Source organism: Bidens hawaiensis, unplaced genomic scaffold (genome assembly GCF_021521415.1).
Source record: "Bidens hawaiensis isolate Kalapana, Puna unplaced genomic scaffold, B.hawaiensis_p1.1 tig00014095_1, whole genome shotgun sequence".
Lineage (NCBI taxonomy): Eukaryota > Viridiplantae > Streptophyta > Magnoliopsida > Asterales > Asteraceae > Bidens > Bidens hawaiensis.
In genome coordinates, this window is record NW_027492212.1 from 367,450 (window position 1) to 386,886 (window position 19,437).

Genomic DNA, 19,437 nt, shown 5'->3' on the forward strand with positions numbered 1-19,437 from the left:
TGGAATCTCATACTCTCTCATTGTCAGCATATGTATCACCTCTCCACACTTGCCACCACCAACGTCACCAAATAGATTGACAACACCCCACCACTATGGTTATCACCGACACAAATAGCCACCACCATCCCCGCCTCGACTACCACTACTAGCACCATAACCTTGTTGTCAATAACACCACCATCACCTCCACTCGTTAATTTTGCCGCAACGACCATCATATTTCAACTGGTTTGTCAAATTAAATATCAATTATCAAACATGATTTTATAGGACCATTCATAAAGTAGTATAAATATTTTAAATTGATTTACAATACTAAATAAAAATTTCAAAAGTGGAATAAAAGTTTACAATGTTGGTTACAACTAAAATATTAAAATAAAATCAAGAACGAGAAAGAATTAACAAAGTTGTGGTCACGTGTGTGTTCTTCATTAAAATAAAACCGTCTCTCAAATGAAGTGAATGTCTGTCTTAACATGTTTTGTTCATTGTTTTTATATTAATATTTCTTAGTTGAGTCACGCTAGCATAGATTGTTTGATAACCAGTGACGTGTGTTAACAATTGTTCATGCATGAGGTTTAACTTGTTAATCAATCTGATTTGATCTATGATAATTAACTTGTTAGGTAAACATGAGATTACTATTTATTTACTTGTTTGAACCCAGGGTGTGATTTGTCTTTGTTAAATGCTTGAACTTTACTCAGTTTACTTGTTTAATATTAAAACCAATTCTTTGCTAGTGTGATCAACATTCATAACTATTTACTTCATAATCTAAGAAATTGATTACATGGTACACTGACCGCACACTCATCGTGGTTCGACACCATATCTGCCCTAACTTGTTTAATGCGATTAGGAACTTGATTAGTATTGTTTTTTTTTACTATATATCAACAATTTAGCATCCGTCCGGGGGGGGGCTCAACCAGCCAATGAAATAGTGCCACCTTATAACTATTAAGCAAAGCGAGTGAATCATGATGATCAAGAGCAAATCAAAGTTTATCAACTAATTGTTCAAAACGTTAGAGATTCTCTATCATATTATAGGCTTGCATCTCAAAACTACTCAATTTAAGGGAGTGATGAACCCAAATACTAACTCAACAATTAACTAATAGGATAATGTCATCTCAAGTCAACCAAAACCATCTCAACTACAATCCATGAGTTCACCCGAATACTACAACTCGATCTCAACTACTCCCCATCCTACACCAAAAATGAGGGATGATGTACTCGGCTAAACTACTCATAGGCCCAGTAAACCGTCCCTTCCACCCGAATAATATTTTATGGGCATTTTTTTACGGCACAAGTAATTTAAAATAAACGTGAAACCCATTTCAGTAGTCTTAATGTCAAACAAATTGAAGAACGTTAATAATCCTAAAAACGATTTTACAATTTTATTTTTACATTATTTTCGTATATATTATTAAAAGAATGAATATCATGATTATCATCCGGTCATTCTTATATCTTATCCATTTAGTAAAATATTAAAAACTTTCCATAACAATAAATATGCTGTTGTAAATTTAGAATATATCAACATAACACAAATTCCTTTTCGTTAAACCATTCTATGTACAAAGTAAGTCTTTAAAGAGTCTTTAAGCTTGTAAACAAATCTCTTTGTATGGTAAGGAAATCACATATATACATTGGGACTGACCTACACTATATAGGGGTCAGCCGAACCCTTTGAAAAAAATATTTTTTTAAATGTATACATATGTTAAAATTTCAGTCTGATTCTCTTCCGATCTTATAAAGTTTTTCCTGATTCTACCACTAGTAATATTTACACATGCATGTTCAATGTATATGGCATAATAATGTAGCAGGTGAGACAGAAAAAGACAAATTGGATATTCAGAAGACATGAAATAAAATACTTCCACTTGAAGAATCTCTTGACGAATCCTGTGTCGGGCCAACAGTACATGAGGATCTCCCCTGACGGAACCCAATGAAAACCTGCTGACCTCTACCAACCAGACACGTGACTCCTCCCACGTGTATGGAACTACCCACTACTTAAAAAGTATATATACACTGACTGTATACTATAACAACCTGTCCGGTCTTTGGCTCGGAGTCTTGGACTCAACTCGCTTAGAAACTGAGCCGGTTTGGTTCTTTTATAACCAACTTTGAGCGATTTTTTCGGTTAACGCCATGAGCTAATCAGAAATATCCACTTATTAAAAAGTATACTATACACTTTAAGTTATAACATTGGCTTGAACTTAACTCGTTTATAAACTGAGCTGATTCGGCTTGTTTATACCCGTGCTAAAAGTTAAGCAACATTTTTTCAATCGAGTTTAAAGCGGTGAGTTATTTAAAACTACCCTGTAATCAAAAAGTACGATGTACGCTATATATTATAATTTATTTATATTATAATGAGTGAGCCAATGAGCAAGAGAACCGTGACTCGGACCGGACACATTTATAGAACACAAGAGCCACACACTATTAGAGCTGGGATTGTACTTTAAAAAATAAAAAAATTCAATTGAATCCAACATTTGGAATCCTCATCTGTCTATAAATACAAGCCTTCATCAACCCTAGTCATTGCCACTCATCATATATTCCTTAAAACACACAAACCTAACATAGAGCTAGTGTTTGTGTGTTTAGAGTTAGAGAGCCGCAAAAATGGTTGGGTGGGCTATAGCTGTGCACGGTGGTGCCGTTGTTGACCCTAACCTTCCAACCGAGCGTCAAGAACAAGCCAAACAATTGCTTACCCGCTGCCTTAATCTCGGCATATCCGCTCTTCGATCCTCCGCTTCGGCCATCGATGTTGTTGAACTAGTGGTATGAATCAGTAATCTATTTTGCAAATGTTATAGATTAATTTTATTGTAATCGTTTTGAGTTTAATGGAACATATAAATTAATATATAGATAAGTTGTTTTGCATGATTAGCGATTAATATGAACAATGGTGTAGGTTCGTGAGTTGGAAACCGATCCGAGATTCAATTCGGGCCGTGGATCTGCGCTTACGGAGAAGGGAACGGTTGAGATGGAAGCGAGCATCATGGATGGTGTTGGTAGACGATGCGGGGCGGTGTCGGGTCTCACCACCGTGAAGAACCCTGTTTCGCTAGCTCGGCTTGTTATGGACCAATCCCCGCACTCGTATCTTGCGTTCTCGGGCGCCGAAGATTTCGCTAAACAAATGGTAACGACCTTATTTTGCTTGTCCACTTAAAAGTTTTTAAACGGGGTTGTAACTCATGGCAGGTGCGATATATTGGTCTTAAACTTTGTGTCAAGAACGAGGCTTAAAAGTGAACGTTGTCATGAAAACCGCTATTAATTAACAAGGGCGACATCTGCTAACATAATAACAATGCAGAGATTAGACACGCTGATGAATGGAATAAAATGTTACTTTTGGAATAAACTCTATGATTCTATTAACAAAGAAAACAGTTCAAAACTTGATTACAACTCATATCATGACTCGATATATATGACTAATTCATAAACCTGTTTAGATCATTTAGGACTAATAAAATAATAAAAACAGTCAAGATATCTAATCATGGATTTCCCTATACTTGGTTGCGGGCAAGTCACCAGTTTTGTCCGCAATCGTGAGCAAGGATGGTCTTTTGCCAGTGGGTTCTACCCGGGCTTTGTCGGTTGTTAAAAAAAATAATTGATTTAATTTAAAGTACTATTGTTGTTTAATTATGACAAAGATTCAATACAATATATATTTTTATTTTTTATTTTTATTATTAGAGGATTTCACAAACTAAATTTCAGCTATTGATGTTGCAGAGTGTCAATGGAACATCAAGAAAATCTAGTTCTCAGGTAAAAGCTAGCAGTTTTCTATTTCATTCTTATTGAACAGTACGTTGTTTGTTTAAATCTTCTCTCTAGACTGCGAATGATGTATTGATAAAGAATGGCAAACAAAAAAACAAATTATATAAAAAAGACTAAAATATATAATAAGTGATGAATCTAGAAGAAAAGTTGAGGGTAGCGCGGGCTATTTTTTTTTCAAAGGGAGCCAATACATAAAATGAAGATAAAAAACATATTTTGCACTAAAAATGTATTTCGCCAAGAAAGTTAATAGGTAGCGCGGCCCAACTTATGCTAGATCCGCCCCGACTTGAATTTTATTGATACAAATAAGTATTAAAATTAAAACTGATATCATGCAAACATTAAGACATCATGAAATGAATATCATTTTTTTTTTTTAAATCTTGATGTAATAAACTTTAACCATTTATAGAAACAACTATTACAAATAAGCCTAATATAGACTTAAATCTTTTTTCATACAAGTATGTATGTATCAAAATTAAAACTGATATCATGCATGCAAACATTAATCCAACATGAAATAACATGCATGTTTTTTTTTATTTTCAAAGCACGAGCTCTGTATGAATTTATGTTTAACATTTTGTAGGAAAAAGAGAATGAAACCCTACGGAACAAGGATGAGAAAAAACCTGTCAATGGTAATATAGTTATTTCTGATTCTCAAGATTCAGAAAACACTCCATTGGTTAACAGACTAAAGGCATTAGCTGCACAAGATATTGCATGTTTTCACTTTCCCGGTCATCACCGGGGTCGTGCAGCTCCATCTTCGTTGTCTTCGGTCATTGGAATAGAGGCCTTCAATTTGGACACTACTTCGACACTGCAGCTCGATAACATTAATGACCCCGAGGGCCCCATTTTGGAGGCACAAAAAAATGCAGCTAAAGTGTTTGGAGCTAAAGAGACATGGTTCTTAATTGGAGGTACCACAAGTGGGATTCAAGCAGCTATTATGGCTACTTGTTCACCAGGGGGTACCCTGATTATTCAAAGAAACTCACATAAATCCGCATTTTCCGGTATGGTGTTATCCGGTGCAATACCAAAGTACATCAATGTAGAATATGATTTGGACTGGGATATGGCTTGGGGCATCACTCCATCACAGGCAAGTTACATTTTCTAAAAGAAAATCATTATAGTTACATATTAATTTGACCAAAATATTCATTATTGTATGGTGAAAATCATCTAGTTGACCAAACTAACCTTTTAGCTTTGACCATGTTCTCAAGTGAGCAGGATTTGTATATTCTTATTAAAGTTGGTACCACAAAGATTATAAACACGTTTTCAATGTTTTAAGTTTTGTAATATTTTTAAAAAATAAAAAGTTTTTTTTATAATATTATAATAATTAATGAAAGAAGTTTTTGTTTGAAAAAGTATTAAAAAATGTTAGAAATTAAATTATACTTTTAGGAACTTTATATTGAATTCAACTTTTTTTTAGACTTAAGGAATATTGATTGTGCTCATGTCTTTATTAATATAAGAATAGTGTGAAAAAGGTTTTTTATTTATAATTTCCGGAGGACGTATTTGTGCAGTCATGTGACAAAAGAGGTGTAGGATCTAATATAATGTCACGTGCGTCAACTTGTTGGATGAATATTTTGATAAATTAAAAAGGTTAATCGCTACATTGATAAAGTCGTTAATTAAAATAGTATTTTTGATGATTTTGTATGGCAGGTGGAAAAGGCAATAAATGAATTGGATGCTGAAGGTCGAAAAGCATCCGCTGTTTTCATCACCTCTCCAACTTATCATGGCGTTTGTAGCAATCTAGAACAAATTTCCGCCTTGTGTCATTCTCACAACATTCCGCTTATTGTAGATGAGGCCCACGGAGCCCACTTACGCTTTCATGAAACCACATTACAACTTTCAGCTCTTCATCACGGGGCTGATATATCGGTACAATCAACCCACAAGGTGTTGGGGTCTCTCACGCAATCTTCAATGTTACATATGTCAGGAAATATTGTTGATAGAGTCAGAATATGCAAGTGCCTTGAAACCCTTCAAAGCACAAGTCCTAGCTTTATTCTTTTAGCTTCCTTAGATGCTGCAACAGCTCAAATAAGTGAACACCCAAAGACCATTTTTAACAAACCGGTTGAACTAGCCATGGAAGCAAAAGGTCTTATAGAAAGGATTCCTGGAATGACGGTCCTTAAGCATCTACTTTTGAGACCGACCCTTTAAGAATTGCCGTTGGGGTGTGGAAGCTTGGTATATCTGGTTTTGAAGTTTATAATATCTTAGTAAAAGATTATGGAATGATTGCTGAACTTGATGGGACACGTTGTGTCATATTTGTGGTAAATCTAGGTACCAATAGGGATGATATTACGAGACTTGTGTCCGGGTTAAACCATATATCTCAAACTAGTAAATCACATCGAGTAAAGAATATACAGCCTCTAATTGAAACGAAAGCTAGCATGCGATTGAGCCCTCGAGACGCCTTCTTCGCTAGTAAAAAGAACGTGAGGTTTGAAGAATGTGTTGGGAAAGTGTGTGGGGAGTTAGTATGCCCATACCCGCCGGGAATCCCACTACTTACACCTGGGGAAGACATCACAGAGGAAGCATTAAATTATTTGATGGAGGTGAAAAATAATGGTGGTTATATTTATGGAGTTTCGGATTCAACTCTCTCTACCATGGTTGTTTGCACTTATAATTAATCCATCATAGAATTTTTGACAAATGGCGTATCGAGCCTGATCATGTAACAAATTCCTTCATTTTGATTGATTTCATTTCATTCTTAAAAGCGCAGCAATCGTTAATTGATGCTATCAATTCATGCATTTATATAGTTATTTAAATTCATATCTGGTCATTTCTTTTAAAGAGCAATCTTTTCCATCTTTTATGCTGCAGTTCTACAAAATGATCCCCTCCTATAACTATAAGAATATTATTTTTGTCAAAAAAAAAATAATAATAAAAAAAAATTAAGGCAGCAATACTAAAGCCAAAACATTATGAAAATGAAGAAAAACAAAATCTAAAATCAAATACAAGTTTAGACCTCATCAATATAGAAAAACCAAAGGACCGCATATTGGAATTCAGATTAGTATGCCAAAAAAAAATCTATGGGATCTTGAACAATGGCCACCAAATTTCAAATTAGTACGCCACAAAATGGATCTCATTCAATCTGCAAACCATTAAAATGTTAAGAAAATCGATCTTCCCGTAGTAATAATGACCTCTAAACTACCATTATCAAATTTAACTGTGATTAAGAAAACGAGTATTACTGAAACATGAGCAGTTAAACTGAGCAATGAGAAGCGGATTGCAGTCAACGAACATACCTTTGACTTTCAGAAAGGGACACGTGAACAAGTACTCTAGATCGATCCTAAAATGTCTCGAATTTCTACAACAGATGGAATGTTTTCAGTCGGGTAGACTTTTGTAGCAAGTTGAGCAAAGCTTTCATACTTGTCCAGAAATTCTTTCTGCGTGTTTTCATAATGAAGTTATTGTTGTATGTAAAGCGTCAAGCTTCATTATTAAAAACTTGATTATATCACAAAACACAAATTTATTAGATTTTTTTTATTTGCAAAGCCACAATACCTTGCATTTGTCCCATAGTATTGGAAACAGTTCCTCAGAGGTCAAGTTTTTCATCAGTTTCTTATGCATTGCAGTGATGTGTTTGTCAACCTGTGTACACAAGTAGTCTCAGTAAAGCATCAATAGAAGTTAAAACTAACAGGATGCAATTTATTTGAAATTTTAATTTTCTATCTCACCCCTGTTAAGCCGGATTTAACCACCTTTCTAAGATCTGATTTTGACATTCCAACTTGAAATGGAACCTGTAATTATCAAAAAAAAAAGTAATTAGCATCAATGCAACATCACATGGTTATGCAAATTTAAGTAGAAAAACATGGAAACAAATATCCACGCTTACCTCTTCTGGGGTAATAGTTAACAAAAGATCCTCAACTTTTCGAGCAAACTGGAAAAGGCGCTCAAATTCCTGCAAATATTGAAAGAAAGCAAAAGGATACAAGATTGTCAATAAGAAACATGATATGTTATAGTGCCATACAGGTGTAATTAACTAATAACTTACATAGTATATGATAACACTCATATGACGCGTGCAAGATTGTTCATATGCATCACTTGCTTGATGATAAAATTTAGCTAAAGTTGGCACACAATTGGCCAGGTCATACAGACTGCATAGAACTGCTTCTCATCAGCATCTAATGTAACCATGATCAAGAAAATTATATTGCATTAATTAATTAACATGGGTATACTACATCAATACCTATTTTGGAATGCTGCATAGTTTTCTAAAAGAAAAATATCCGGGTGTTTTACACTGCCCTGGGAAATATTATCCAGCGTCACAAACATAACCCCGATCTGTCAAATAATATTCACCATCAGTTTGTTATATTTTAGATTAGCAATTAGTTAAAGTGCTCACAATTTTAACATATGCTTGATCGACCAAATCCCTAGATTGCCCCTTGATATATTGTTCCATACGGGTGGCAAGTAATGCAAATCTACATTGAAGCAATACAACACAACTGGAGTAGTTAGGCATGTAAACGTACCGAACGCTCAGGGAACAGTTCATAAACCATTTGACAGGAAGTTGGTTTATTTAATAAACTAACAAACATGAACAAAAAGATTCATTCCTTTATGTTCGTTCATTTAAATTCGCTTGTGTCCGTTCATTTATGTTTGTTTAAGTTTGGAAGTTTACATTCGTTAATATATTCATTTAAATATTTTTTCCCCATTACACCATTGACTAACTTTTTAGGCCAAACACATTGTTCTTCACGTTACTTTTACTTATTTTAGCATAGTTATGTTTATTAATATATGTTCATTTATGTTCCTTCATTTACGTTCGTAAAATTGTTCGTTTATATTGTTACCATAAACGAGCACAAACATGTTCATTTCTTAACGAGCGAACAAGAACAAGAAAACCACGCGCGTTTAACTGTTTGTGTTCGATTGTTTGTCCGGTTAAAGTTAACGAACGAACGAACGAACACATGCATGCTCCGTTCGTGCTTGTCTGATTCGTTTACAAGGCTAGAAATTGTATAAAAATAATTGGTACTAAGGGCAAACGTGTCAGTGACTAACATCAAATTGCAGCAACAGGAGTAAAAAACATGTATACTTTACCTAGGTATAAATGGCATGACAGTGCTCGATTGTTTAGCATTTTTCTCATTCTTTTCTATCTGGTAACGAGCGTCATCTACAAACTGCAATATACGTTACAAACTGATTGACAAATTAATATGACTTTGAATCTAAACTGGTATAATAATAATAGGTGTAGCTTACACGGACAAATAATGTACTGATTCTATCTTCCAATGCGACAAGTAAGAGGCGCACATATCCGGATGTTTCTGATTTCAAATCAGAAGTATATCGGTTTGTTATAGCATGCATTGATATGCACAGCAAAGGATCAATCTTGTGGGCCCACTCCACTGTTGCAAAGAAGTCATCCTGAAAGTCAACAAGGAACACTTAAACTTACAAAACTCAAAAGAGTGAGTATTGTCTCTTGTACAATTATAGTATTAACCATAAACATCTTGTAGTTACTTGTATCCCATCTAGTAAATCACAGAGTGACTCATTTAATGCCCCCAGGTCCACTGCACCTGCATGATTCCAAATACAAAGCTCAAACTGGTATTTATTACATGAGCAAAAAAGAACTAACTTTAGCACATATTATTATTTTTTATTACTATTATTATTGTTATTACCCTTGATGCCATCTTCATCATCCTCCATCATGCTTAAATAGTCCTCATCATCTTCATCATGAATACTTGGTGGATCAGGTGTTGAAACTTCAAAGCGCATAAAAAACGATAAAAATGAACTCTGCAGCTTAAGAAACAGTAAAGTTAAAAGCATAGACAGAAGAAGATAAAATGGAATACGAATCTTTATCCAAGAACCAAAAATGTCACACAAACATACAGATATAATATGTATGTATTATGTATGTGTGTGTGTGTAGAGAGAGAGAGAGAGAGGCGGAGAGAGTTAAGGAGAGATGAGCTTTGTTCACACCTCATCGACAAGGAGCGGGATAAAAGTCTCTAGCATTTTGGAATAAGCTTCAGAAACCATAGAAGTGTTTACGTTTATGTTGGGGGCACTGGAACCTTCAAACCAAACACTTTGTACTTTTGGTGCTTTAGTACCAGTACGAAGCTCGTTAGCAAATTCATGAGCCTAATATTAGACCGTAATAAATTTTAAAAACCAAAAGAGGACATCAGTATAGATTTTAAATGCATATGTGGCACGCACATTTAAATTCCTACTAATTCATCAAACTTGAATGCAAATAATATTTCAACTGTTTTTACCTCATGCCGTAAAAGCTGATTAACTGAATTACAATACGTTTTCCTCAAAGGAGGCAAGCTACTTTTATCAAGAATCTGATAATACACCATATATATATGTTATTCATAGTTATAGATATAAACCAATAAGTAAAGTGAAGTTGCCATGTAATTAACCTTCAGGTGATGCAACAGACGCGCATAAGTTCTGCATTTGTTTTGAATATCAACATGATTAGGTGCCTTTAGTTTCCCACGCTGCACAACATCAGATGGTTATAAGATTTATTGCATTCATGAAGTCTATAAGTTCAGAAATTAAAAGGCACACTAAGAAACAAACCTGAGTGAAGTTTCTTTTATCACTCATCAGAGAATCCACCATATTAACAAAAAAGTCCCTCAAAAACTCGCAGGCTAATCGTACAAAAGTCAACTTTATTATGTCAAGTTCTGCCCTCTTTTCCTTAACCTGTGACAGAAATGCATAAAACACTACCATTTTCCACATCAAACCAAACATTATTAACAAAAAAATTATAGAAAAGCAATGAACATACAGCTCTCGCTTTTGCATAGCTGGGATCCAATGCATCAATACCTCGCGAGGCACTTCTAAGCCATTCACATGCCTCGATGTATTTATTCAGGGATTTCAGGTCAAACGAGCCTCCGGCTAGACAATCTGAAATCTGTTATGAATACAGTCATGTATCATTATCGAATGTACGATTGAATAAGTTAGTAGTGGCTGAAAATAATATACCTCCGAAGGGATATGCAGTTTCACATGAAGCTTATCTAATTCCACAACTAAAGATTTATAATTTAAAGACTGTAGTTCCAGCTTGTTGTTGCGTGCTTCTATCTGTGATCACAAATTGATATTTGATGGATTTAACAGTATAAACCACAAAACGACTGTTGGTAAACAATTAATAAAAGAAAGGGAACATGCATTAGCCTGCAACAATGTGTAAGCATGTTCTTTTCTACATTTAAAAAATCAATATAAGAAAGGAATAAAACGGTGATATAAAATATAGTCTAGCATAATGTCATGCGATCCATACCGCCTGGATGTCCTCTCGCATATGTCTGAGTTTCACATTAAAAAGTGCCAGCCATTCATCCATGTCTTCGACACATATTGCGGCTGACTCAAGCCCCTGCAACACCTGCAGAAGCATAAAACATAAAATATGAAATTCAGAAAGTAAACATGGCTTTTAATAAGAAAGATAGCTTATTATACAGTTCTTTACTAAATGGAATCCATGTTATATGGCGATCGTGCAACATGAATCATAACGAGTTAAATAGTTTTAATATCCATAAAAGAAGCCTATAGCCATTCCAAGAATTATATATTTTGCCGAGTTGACCTCTATTATGAGAAATTACCTCAGTTACCAAAGGCTCACTTTCCAAAATTGCATGCACATTTGCTGCTTCCAAAGCATGCAATTCCCGTTTTAGCCTTTCCGATAAGACTTCTGCTTCCTCAATGCTAATCATATATCTATGCACAATGCCATTACCACCATCATCATAAACATATACAATGACCTTATAATATAAAACCTCACAAAACTTTTGGACATTCCAGTATTTAAAGAAAGAAACATACTATACCTTCTGATGCAGCATTATTAAGTATATGCGTACAAAACTACAAATTAAAAGTTTTATTTATATGCATACCAGCTATATTGAAATGCAGAGGCATGTCATATGACAATTATCATATGTAGTAAGATAAACAAAAAATATACACGTACGTGTTTAGAAGAGCTTCCATGTCCTCTTCTTCTGCTTGTGACACAAGTTCATTTTCAACTGTGGCGTCGCCTTCTGTAAACACATCTCCAGAAGGTCCATCTACAAAATTCTGTTGTTTAGAAGCTTTCGACGCATGTTCCTACAAAATTAGTAAAAGCACAATGTTGCAAAACATATGTTATACAAACAAAAGATACAGGCAGTGACATAAATGTTTCTACATAAACATGATGACTTGTAAAATGTGTACACACCTTAGCCCAAAGGGCTAACTCCACAATATCAATACCAACAACTTTCGGTAGATGACCCGATGCATCCTTGCAGATATTAAGAATACAGACCAATATATGATTCCTAGTCAAGAAAATGCAAGGCAATGATAGAGTGATGATAGACAAGCTTGTTAATAATATTAAGGGTTAAAGTAAATGGAACTGGGATAAATTACCTGTCATCAAGATTTCGCATGGTCCACTGAGCAGGAACAACTCTCTGGTGTTTAAGATTATCAAAACCCTGTTGGAAGATTAGTTCATGCAGGAAGTAATACAACAATTAACTTGAATGGAAAACCCAACTTCTTTGAAAAGAAAAAAAAACTAGAATATGGAAAATAAGCCTTACCAGCGTAAATGTGCATCCAGTGGGGTCATTAGTAAATAACTCCACCTTCCCAAGACGCTTTAACTTGTATACTTTTGCTTGCTACACATGTATGAATTTGCAGAAATAAATTGATATTCTCTTAATCAGCAAAGCAATACACGTATACAAGACAACTATACAGATGTATTAAAAAGAAAGTTCTGTATATACCTCAAGACCAGTACCAGTTGTATACTTAAAGACACGGAGAAACGCCTTAGTTTTTGAACCTTTATTTTTTGCTGCATAAGGCACAGATAATCAAAACCAAGGTAACAAATAATATATATAGTTAAGTGATAAACCGAGCTGAAAGATAAGGGTACATGCACCGATCAGCCGGTGTCCCGATGATTGAGTGCTATGTGCCTTATGTCCAAGGCTTGATGCAAAACTACTATCGAGCCGGGGGTCTCACCGGAAGCAGCCTCTCTATCCCTATGGGGTAGAGGTAAGGCTGCCTACATCTTACCCTCCTCAGACCCTACCATAGCTTTGCTATTGGTGGGATATACTGAGTACGATGATGATGATGATGATGATGATGAGTTAAGTGATAAACCGGTCACACGGTTATTTTGGACCAAGAAATTCATTAGATTGAAAATTTGTTGGGTGAAATCAGATCTAAAAGCTACTGAAGCAAGCAGCTCACAGAACAAAAATGAAATCAGATCTAGAAGCTTTAATTAATTTAAGTTACATATATCACAACTTAATGCTAAATATTACAAAGAAAGGGCCATTATAGAGAACTCAATTCCACCATTTGTGCTTGTATGAGGTATTTACCATTGAAATAATCAGGTACGACCAAGACCTCATTCTAGGCTTGGCGCACGTTTAGGGCACGGTTTTGGTTCAGGACATAAAATTTTTAAATTTTAACTTTATACATAAAGATTTTTTTAAAAAAAACATTAACAAGTGAAATTAATTTTAAAAATTGAAGGGAAAAAAAGGCCTAATAATTTAGCAATTAGTCCATTCATATTTTATTAGACCAAAAGGTATGAAAAAAATTCTATATAAGGCCCACATTTAATACTCGTCTTAGCTCAAAATCTCGGAGACGAGCTTGCAAGTAGTCATCATATATACTTATTTTTCCTTCCAACATGATCATCTTCTGTGTCATACAGATATGCATGTATAAGCACATCTTCATCGTCATCATCGTACTCAGTAAATCCCATCAATAGCAAAGCTATAGTAGGGTCTCGTCTCGAGGACGGTAAGATGTAGACAGCCTTACCCCTACCTCGTACGAATAGAGAGGCTGCTTCCGGTGAAACCTCCGACTCGATAGTAGTTTTGTATCAAGTCTTGGGCATAAGGCACATAACACTCAACCATCGGCTGATTAGTGCATGCACCCTTGTCTTTCACTTTTGCCCCGGGAGGACCAATCACACATATATACATTAGATGCGCACACATCAAAGAGGGCCCATATAAGCACATCTAGTTATCTCAATTATAACATGCATCTTCATCAATTCAATTCCCCTCCTATTAGTGAAATAATTTACAATTAACATAACAGTCGTATATATTGAGTAATGCTGCCACTTGCTTCAGACTAAATACACTGGTATATATGACTACAAACAAACAGACTGATTACCAAATGAATAATAATAATAATAATATAATGTTAGCACTTACTGGAGACGGCAAGAACCCTAGGTTTAGCGATCTGCGCGCCTTTGCCAATTTTACCTTTGCCCCATGCACCTTTGCTTTTGGCAACACGAATCGACATTATTATCTTCTGTTTCGTGCCGTCGATTGCGGCTTCGCACGCTCGCCGGAGCTCTTTATCGTCGGCGGTAGATTTCGCCATTTCTTCTTCTTCTTCCTAGCTCTCTGTTATCTGGAAACCATATACAAATTTTGTTTAAAATCTAATTTGGATCTTAGAGAATGAATTTGTGAGAAAATTTACTCAGATAGATGGAGATCTGTTCTTAAGCGTCGTCTTCATCACATCACATCGCAATAATAATAATAATAATAATAATAATAATATTAATCCTCATGCCAGATGTACGGACGCAAGCTCATCCTCATCAACTGTTTGTTTGTGACTCCATGCACGTATCGTAACAAAATTACGCATTTTAGGAGTAGGGGCACTTTAGTCATTTCATGCCGACTTAACTGGAAGAGCTAACTCATCTAATTATAACAGGGACCTCATGGGTTACGGTTTCAAACTTTTAGGGAGGCTATGTGTAATACTGCCCAATACCAAATGGACCATCGGTGTAATTAACTCTCAAGGTTACGGTTTTACACTTTTGGAAGCAATAGTAATTTTTACAGGTTAATATGAACATTCTTTTTTTTTTCTTTAAAATTCAACTACAATACATAGAAACATAGATATTACATCAATATAGCAGGTAGGCGGGCAACAAGCTGCGCCGCCGCCTCTTTCTGAATTGCAAACCCTAACCTGCTAAATACATACCCCTGCCCCTTTGGAGTTGACACATTGCTATGCACAACATTCTTGAGTGTGCTTATAAGTAACACCCCTTTCCCCTCATAAATTTTCGGATATATTGGTTATCAAATCAACCCATTAGTCGTAAGATGTATGAGTGTATAACATTTTGTAAACGACTGTGTACTTTATTGAGATGTATAACATCTCATTTGTTGTCTTAATTATATTTGCGTATATCGCACCAAAAGAAGCCTTATAATGGTGTATACATGTTCTCTACGGGTGTATATGTGCCCTACATAGACATGTACAAGCCTTATATAGACATATACAAGCCTAATACGGGCGTATACCAACATATGTGGTACACTTATATAGATATGAGTCCTCACATTTGATAATTACGAATTTGGTCTTTTAACATTTTCACTATCAGAGGTGTGTTAGAAATTGCTGCAAGATATTCAGTTAATTTCCCGTGTTTGATACGGTATGTTTTCAACTTTTTAGGCACATTAATCTATTACATTAGTCATTCACTCATTATAGCAAATACCAAGTGCAGGTCAAACAAAGAGACCAAATCCAAAAACAACTTCAATTAAAAGAAAAAACTACAAACATAAAATTAAGCGAATCAGTTCGATGATGCCAAATCGGACCCAAAGGCCAAAGAATTAACATGATAAAGAAGATATCTACACCCACCTAGCTTTGGTCAAACCTATACCGACTATGCAGTATACATTACAACTACACAAATAATAATACCAAAAATAGCTTCCGCACACGTGTGTTCCACAAAAATACCATAACACACAGTAACAAGATCAACGGATAAGAATCATTCTAAAGGCTTGGCCTTGCGTATATGACCCATGCTATTAACCAAATCTCTCCGTGTGCAAACTGGAAACATATTTATGTCTTTTAACACCTTTAACCGCCACAAAACATATGGAAAACTAAGCTGATCACGAGAAGTAAACCTAACAACCTCGTTGAACCAAAGACACATAAATAAATTAGTTACTGGAGTATGCTCCCTCACAATCACAGATGCCTCATTTAAAGCTGCAAAAAATAAGCATACAATTATACTTCATAAAATGTGACAAATAAATAGATAATATGCATATTCAGGTATCCTTGATTATTTGTTTATACCTTTTTTGCCATTAAATCTTTTGTCTTCGGGGAGACCATCATGTTGGTACTGAGTAATTTGTACTTCAACTTCTTCTGGAGTGGCTTTGTTCTTCTTGACAACAGCTTTTGCCTCGTCATACACGTTACTGCGGGCCCCATGTTCAGAAATGCAAGCACGGATTTTGAACCCATAAAAGTGCCTCAAATACACCCAATGGGTCTCTCCTAAATTGGGACTTTGAGTCTACCCATATTGAATATCTTGCATTCGGAAAGAGACGATGTGGCAGCATCTGATGACATCACCCTAGTCAGTACAGAAACTGAGGCCTGTAAACTAACCGAAAATTCAGTGAACGGTTCGCGAACCGTTCAACAAAAAGTGTTTTTTTAATAAACAAACGAGAACCGTTCAACAAAAAGTGTTTTTTTAATAAACAAACGAAGATGAACACATGTCTTGTTCTTTCATTTATTTTCATGAACATTTGTTCATTTAACTCGTTTATGTTCGTTCATTTAGTATCCATTATTTTGACTTCATTCGTTTACTTCGATTATATATTCATTTAAATTTTTAAAGTTCATTACAACGAAGTTTGCTTTTAATACTTTTTAGGATTAGCGCATTGTTGTTCGCATTTACATTAACTGGTTTTAACTCAGTTATGTTCGTTTATCTATGTTATTTCGTTGATGATCATGAACCGTGCATTTTGGTTAGCGAACGAACATGAATAAGAAAACCCCGTTCGTTTAATTAATCAGGTTCAATCGTTTGTTCGGTTATAGTTAAACGAACGAACATGATCATGCATCATTAGTGTTTGTTCGGTTCGTTTACAAGCCTAATAAAGACCTTAATTTGATAAAGAAAAAAATAATAAAACTCAGATCAATACCTTTGGAATTTTACCATTCAACCTTTGATCTCTAAAAGGAAGATTTTTAACTATAACAACACGCCACTTTCCAATAAAACCATCCTTGTCAATAATATGCCCCTGTTTTTCCTGTGTTGTAAGAGTAATTTCATCCCAAAATGCTACATAGCATACCTAGAGATCATTAAAACTTTAAATGCAAGGACATTTATATTAATTTGAACTTTGTATCTGAATATGCAGACCTTCTGAAGTGACGTATTTGTCATCCCAATAGGTTGATAAAGATCTATCTCCGCCACCAAACGCGCAAGTAGAAACCACACTTTTGCAAGTTTGCATGTAACTTTTGTCTTCATTTGATATCGTAAAACCTCCATTATCACTGTAGAAACCACAGTGCACACATGAAGTTTCGTTCACCTGTATCATCAGTAATCGACAAATTAAACCAATAACATGTACCAGAATTAAAAGAGGCAATAGCCTTATTACCTTAAAACTTTGATCTCTCTGATTAAGAGTTTGGTAACGATTAAACTTTGTAGTCCCCGACTCGTGTAGCGAAATTGTATCATAAGGTGTATCATTATCTGACATATATATTAGTTTCTTAATAGGAACAGGTGAATCTTTATTCATCTGGAGATCAATATTTTGAAGTTGTTCAGGAGGCAGGAGCTTCAAACAACCTGGATTTGGTGGTACTTGATTTCCATATAATTTTGGAAGCCTGGAAAATGAGTAGTAGTAGTAGTAGTAAGGCAATAATAAAGAGTAATATTGGCCACCGTCTCGTTAGCTGTTTGCAAATTGGATCGCTGCTTTTTCCTCTGAAATCAGATTTCCGGCGTTTTCGTCCTGGACAGGAACATGTCTTGCCGGAAAACTCATCGGGCTGGTCCTCCGTCACCGGAATTGATATGCTTTTATTGAACATATTTATATTTTATTATTTTATAGTAACGACACCTGCCGGGCGGCCGGAGATCTGTTGATTGCAGCTGACGACGTCGCAACCCCGTAGGATCCTTAAAAAAAATATTGCATTTAGGTCCCCTTAAACTACTGAAAATAGTGCTGTAAACGAACTTGTTCGTGTTCGTTCGTTAAAAAAATAATGTGTTCATGAACGGTTCACGAACACTTACCGAACGAGATTTTATGTTCGTGTTCGTTCATTAAAGAAATTAATGTGTTCACGAACGTTCCATGAACACAAATAAAATCGACAGAGCAATCAATCAATGTAAATAATGAAAGCATGTAAATGAATTGATCGAACACGAACAAGGGCATGTTGGTGTTCGTTCACTTAACTTTTTACAAACACGAACACTTAATCGAACACCTATTTATATTCATGTTCGTTTATTTAAAAAATGAGCATTTGTGTTCGTTTAGGTTCGTTTGTTTAAAATCTAAACGAATATAGCTGAATAAAGATAAAGAACATATATGAACACAAACAAACATAAACGAATATAAATGAACACAAATTAACAAATATAAAACTTCAAGTAAATGACTCATTCAAATAATATTTAATTATTTAATATTAATACATAAATAAACAGACACAAACGAACATAAATAAACGATCATAAATGAACGTTCATGAACATAAATGAACGAACGGAACATGTTTTTATGTCCGTTCGTTTAATTAAACGAACACAAACTTTTTGTTCATGTTCGTTCGTTTATTAAATAAACAAACATAACGAACTTGCCGCCGAACATTTCACGAACAATTCACCGACGTTTGGTTCGTTTACAGGCCTAACAGATAATATGCATATTCAGGTATCCTTGATTATTCATTTATCAAATGGATTGTTTTAGATGGGGAAAACCGGACTGTGGGTTACATGGATACCGGCTCGGTTTCAAACCGATTCTGGTCGAGTCAAAGAAAATCAAAAAGGATCGGTCCAAACTTGTTCGGATTAGAAACTAGTTTTAACAGAAATAACCCGGTTCAGTTTGAAGCATTAATATACAAGGGTTAAGCAAATAAAATTAAAAATCTTCGGGCATATGATTTTTGCCTTTTAGGTAAACGTAAACGGGTAATTGGTTTTTTAGATAATCAAGTCGGGTATCAACTAATCTCACACCATGCTCAATACCCAAAGGGTTTTAGGTATGTATGTGATCGTCCCTAGTGTATAATAGGGCCTCTAACGACTCCCCGATGAAGAAGTTCTGTTTCCATCACTGT

General features: G+C 35.1%; 2 protein-coding genes and 2 pseudogenes across 3 annotated transcripts; 2 read left to right on the plus strand and 2 right to left on the minus strand.

Moving 5' to 3' along the window:
- Positions 1-2,511: 2,511 nt before the first annotated feature.
- Positions 2,512-3,286, plus strand: LOC143545861 (putative isoaspartyl peptidase/L-asparaginase 2). The gene is made up of 2 exons (XM_077037663.1): positions 2,512-2,850; positions 2,987-3,286. The coding sequence occupies exons 1-2, from the start codon at positions 2,689-2,691 to the stop codon at positions 3,248-3,250; spliced, it is 426 nt and encodes a 141-aa protein (XP_076893778.1). The 5' UTR covers positions 2,512-2,688; the 3' UTR covers positions 3,251-3,286.
- Positions 3,287-3,586: 300 nt separating this feature from the next.
- LOC143545876 (uncharacterized) lies at positions 3,587-6,732 on the plus strand (annotated as a pseudogene).
- Positions 6,733-7,268: 536 nt separating this feature from the next.
- Positions 7,269-14,571, minus strand: LOC143545877 (exocyst complex component SEC3A-like). The gene is made up of 26 exons (XM_077037671.1): positions 14,394-14,571; positions 12,897-12,967; positions 12,705-12,785; positions 12,529-12,596; positions 12,332-12,434; positions 12,077-12,216; positions 11,931-11,967; positions 11,700-11,864; positions 11,369-11,473; positions 11,062-11,163; positions 10,856-10,987; positions 10,639-10,767; positions 10,473-10,553; positions 10,317-10,391; positions 10,015-10,179; positions 9,702-9,885; positions 9,535-9,593; positions 9,265-9,435; positions 9,100-9,182; positions 8,375-8,456; positions 8,213-8,310; positions 8,009-8,117; positions 7,844-7,912; positions 7,680-7,745; positions 7,501-7,590; positions 7,269-7,379 (listed from the first exon to the last, which is right to left on the minus strand). Exons 1-26 carry the CDS (start codon positions 14,569-14,571, stop codon positions 7,269-7,271), a joined length of 2,754 nt encoding a protein of 917 aa, XP_076893786.1.
- A 1,136-nt stretch (positions 14,572-15,707) lies between these two features.
- Positions 15,708-18,153, minus strand: LOC143545862 (putative hexosyltransferase MUCI70; annotated as a pseudogene). The gene is made up of 5 exons (XR_013137513.1): positions 17,709-18,153; positions 17,459-17,636; positions 17,232-17,387; positions 16,348-16,622; positions 15,708-16,254 (listed from the first exon to the last, which is right to left on the minus strand). The product of XR_013137513.1 is annotated as a putative hexosyltransferase MUCI70 (transcript).
- Between the last annotated feature and the right edge of the window lie 1,284 nt (positions 18,154-19,437).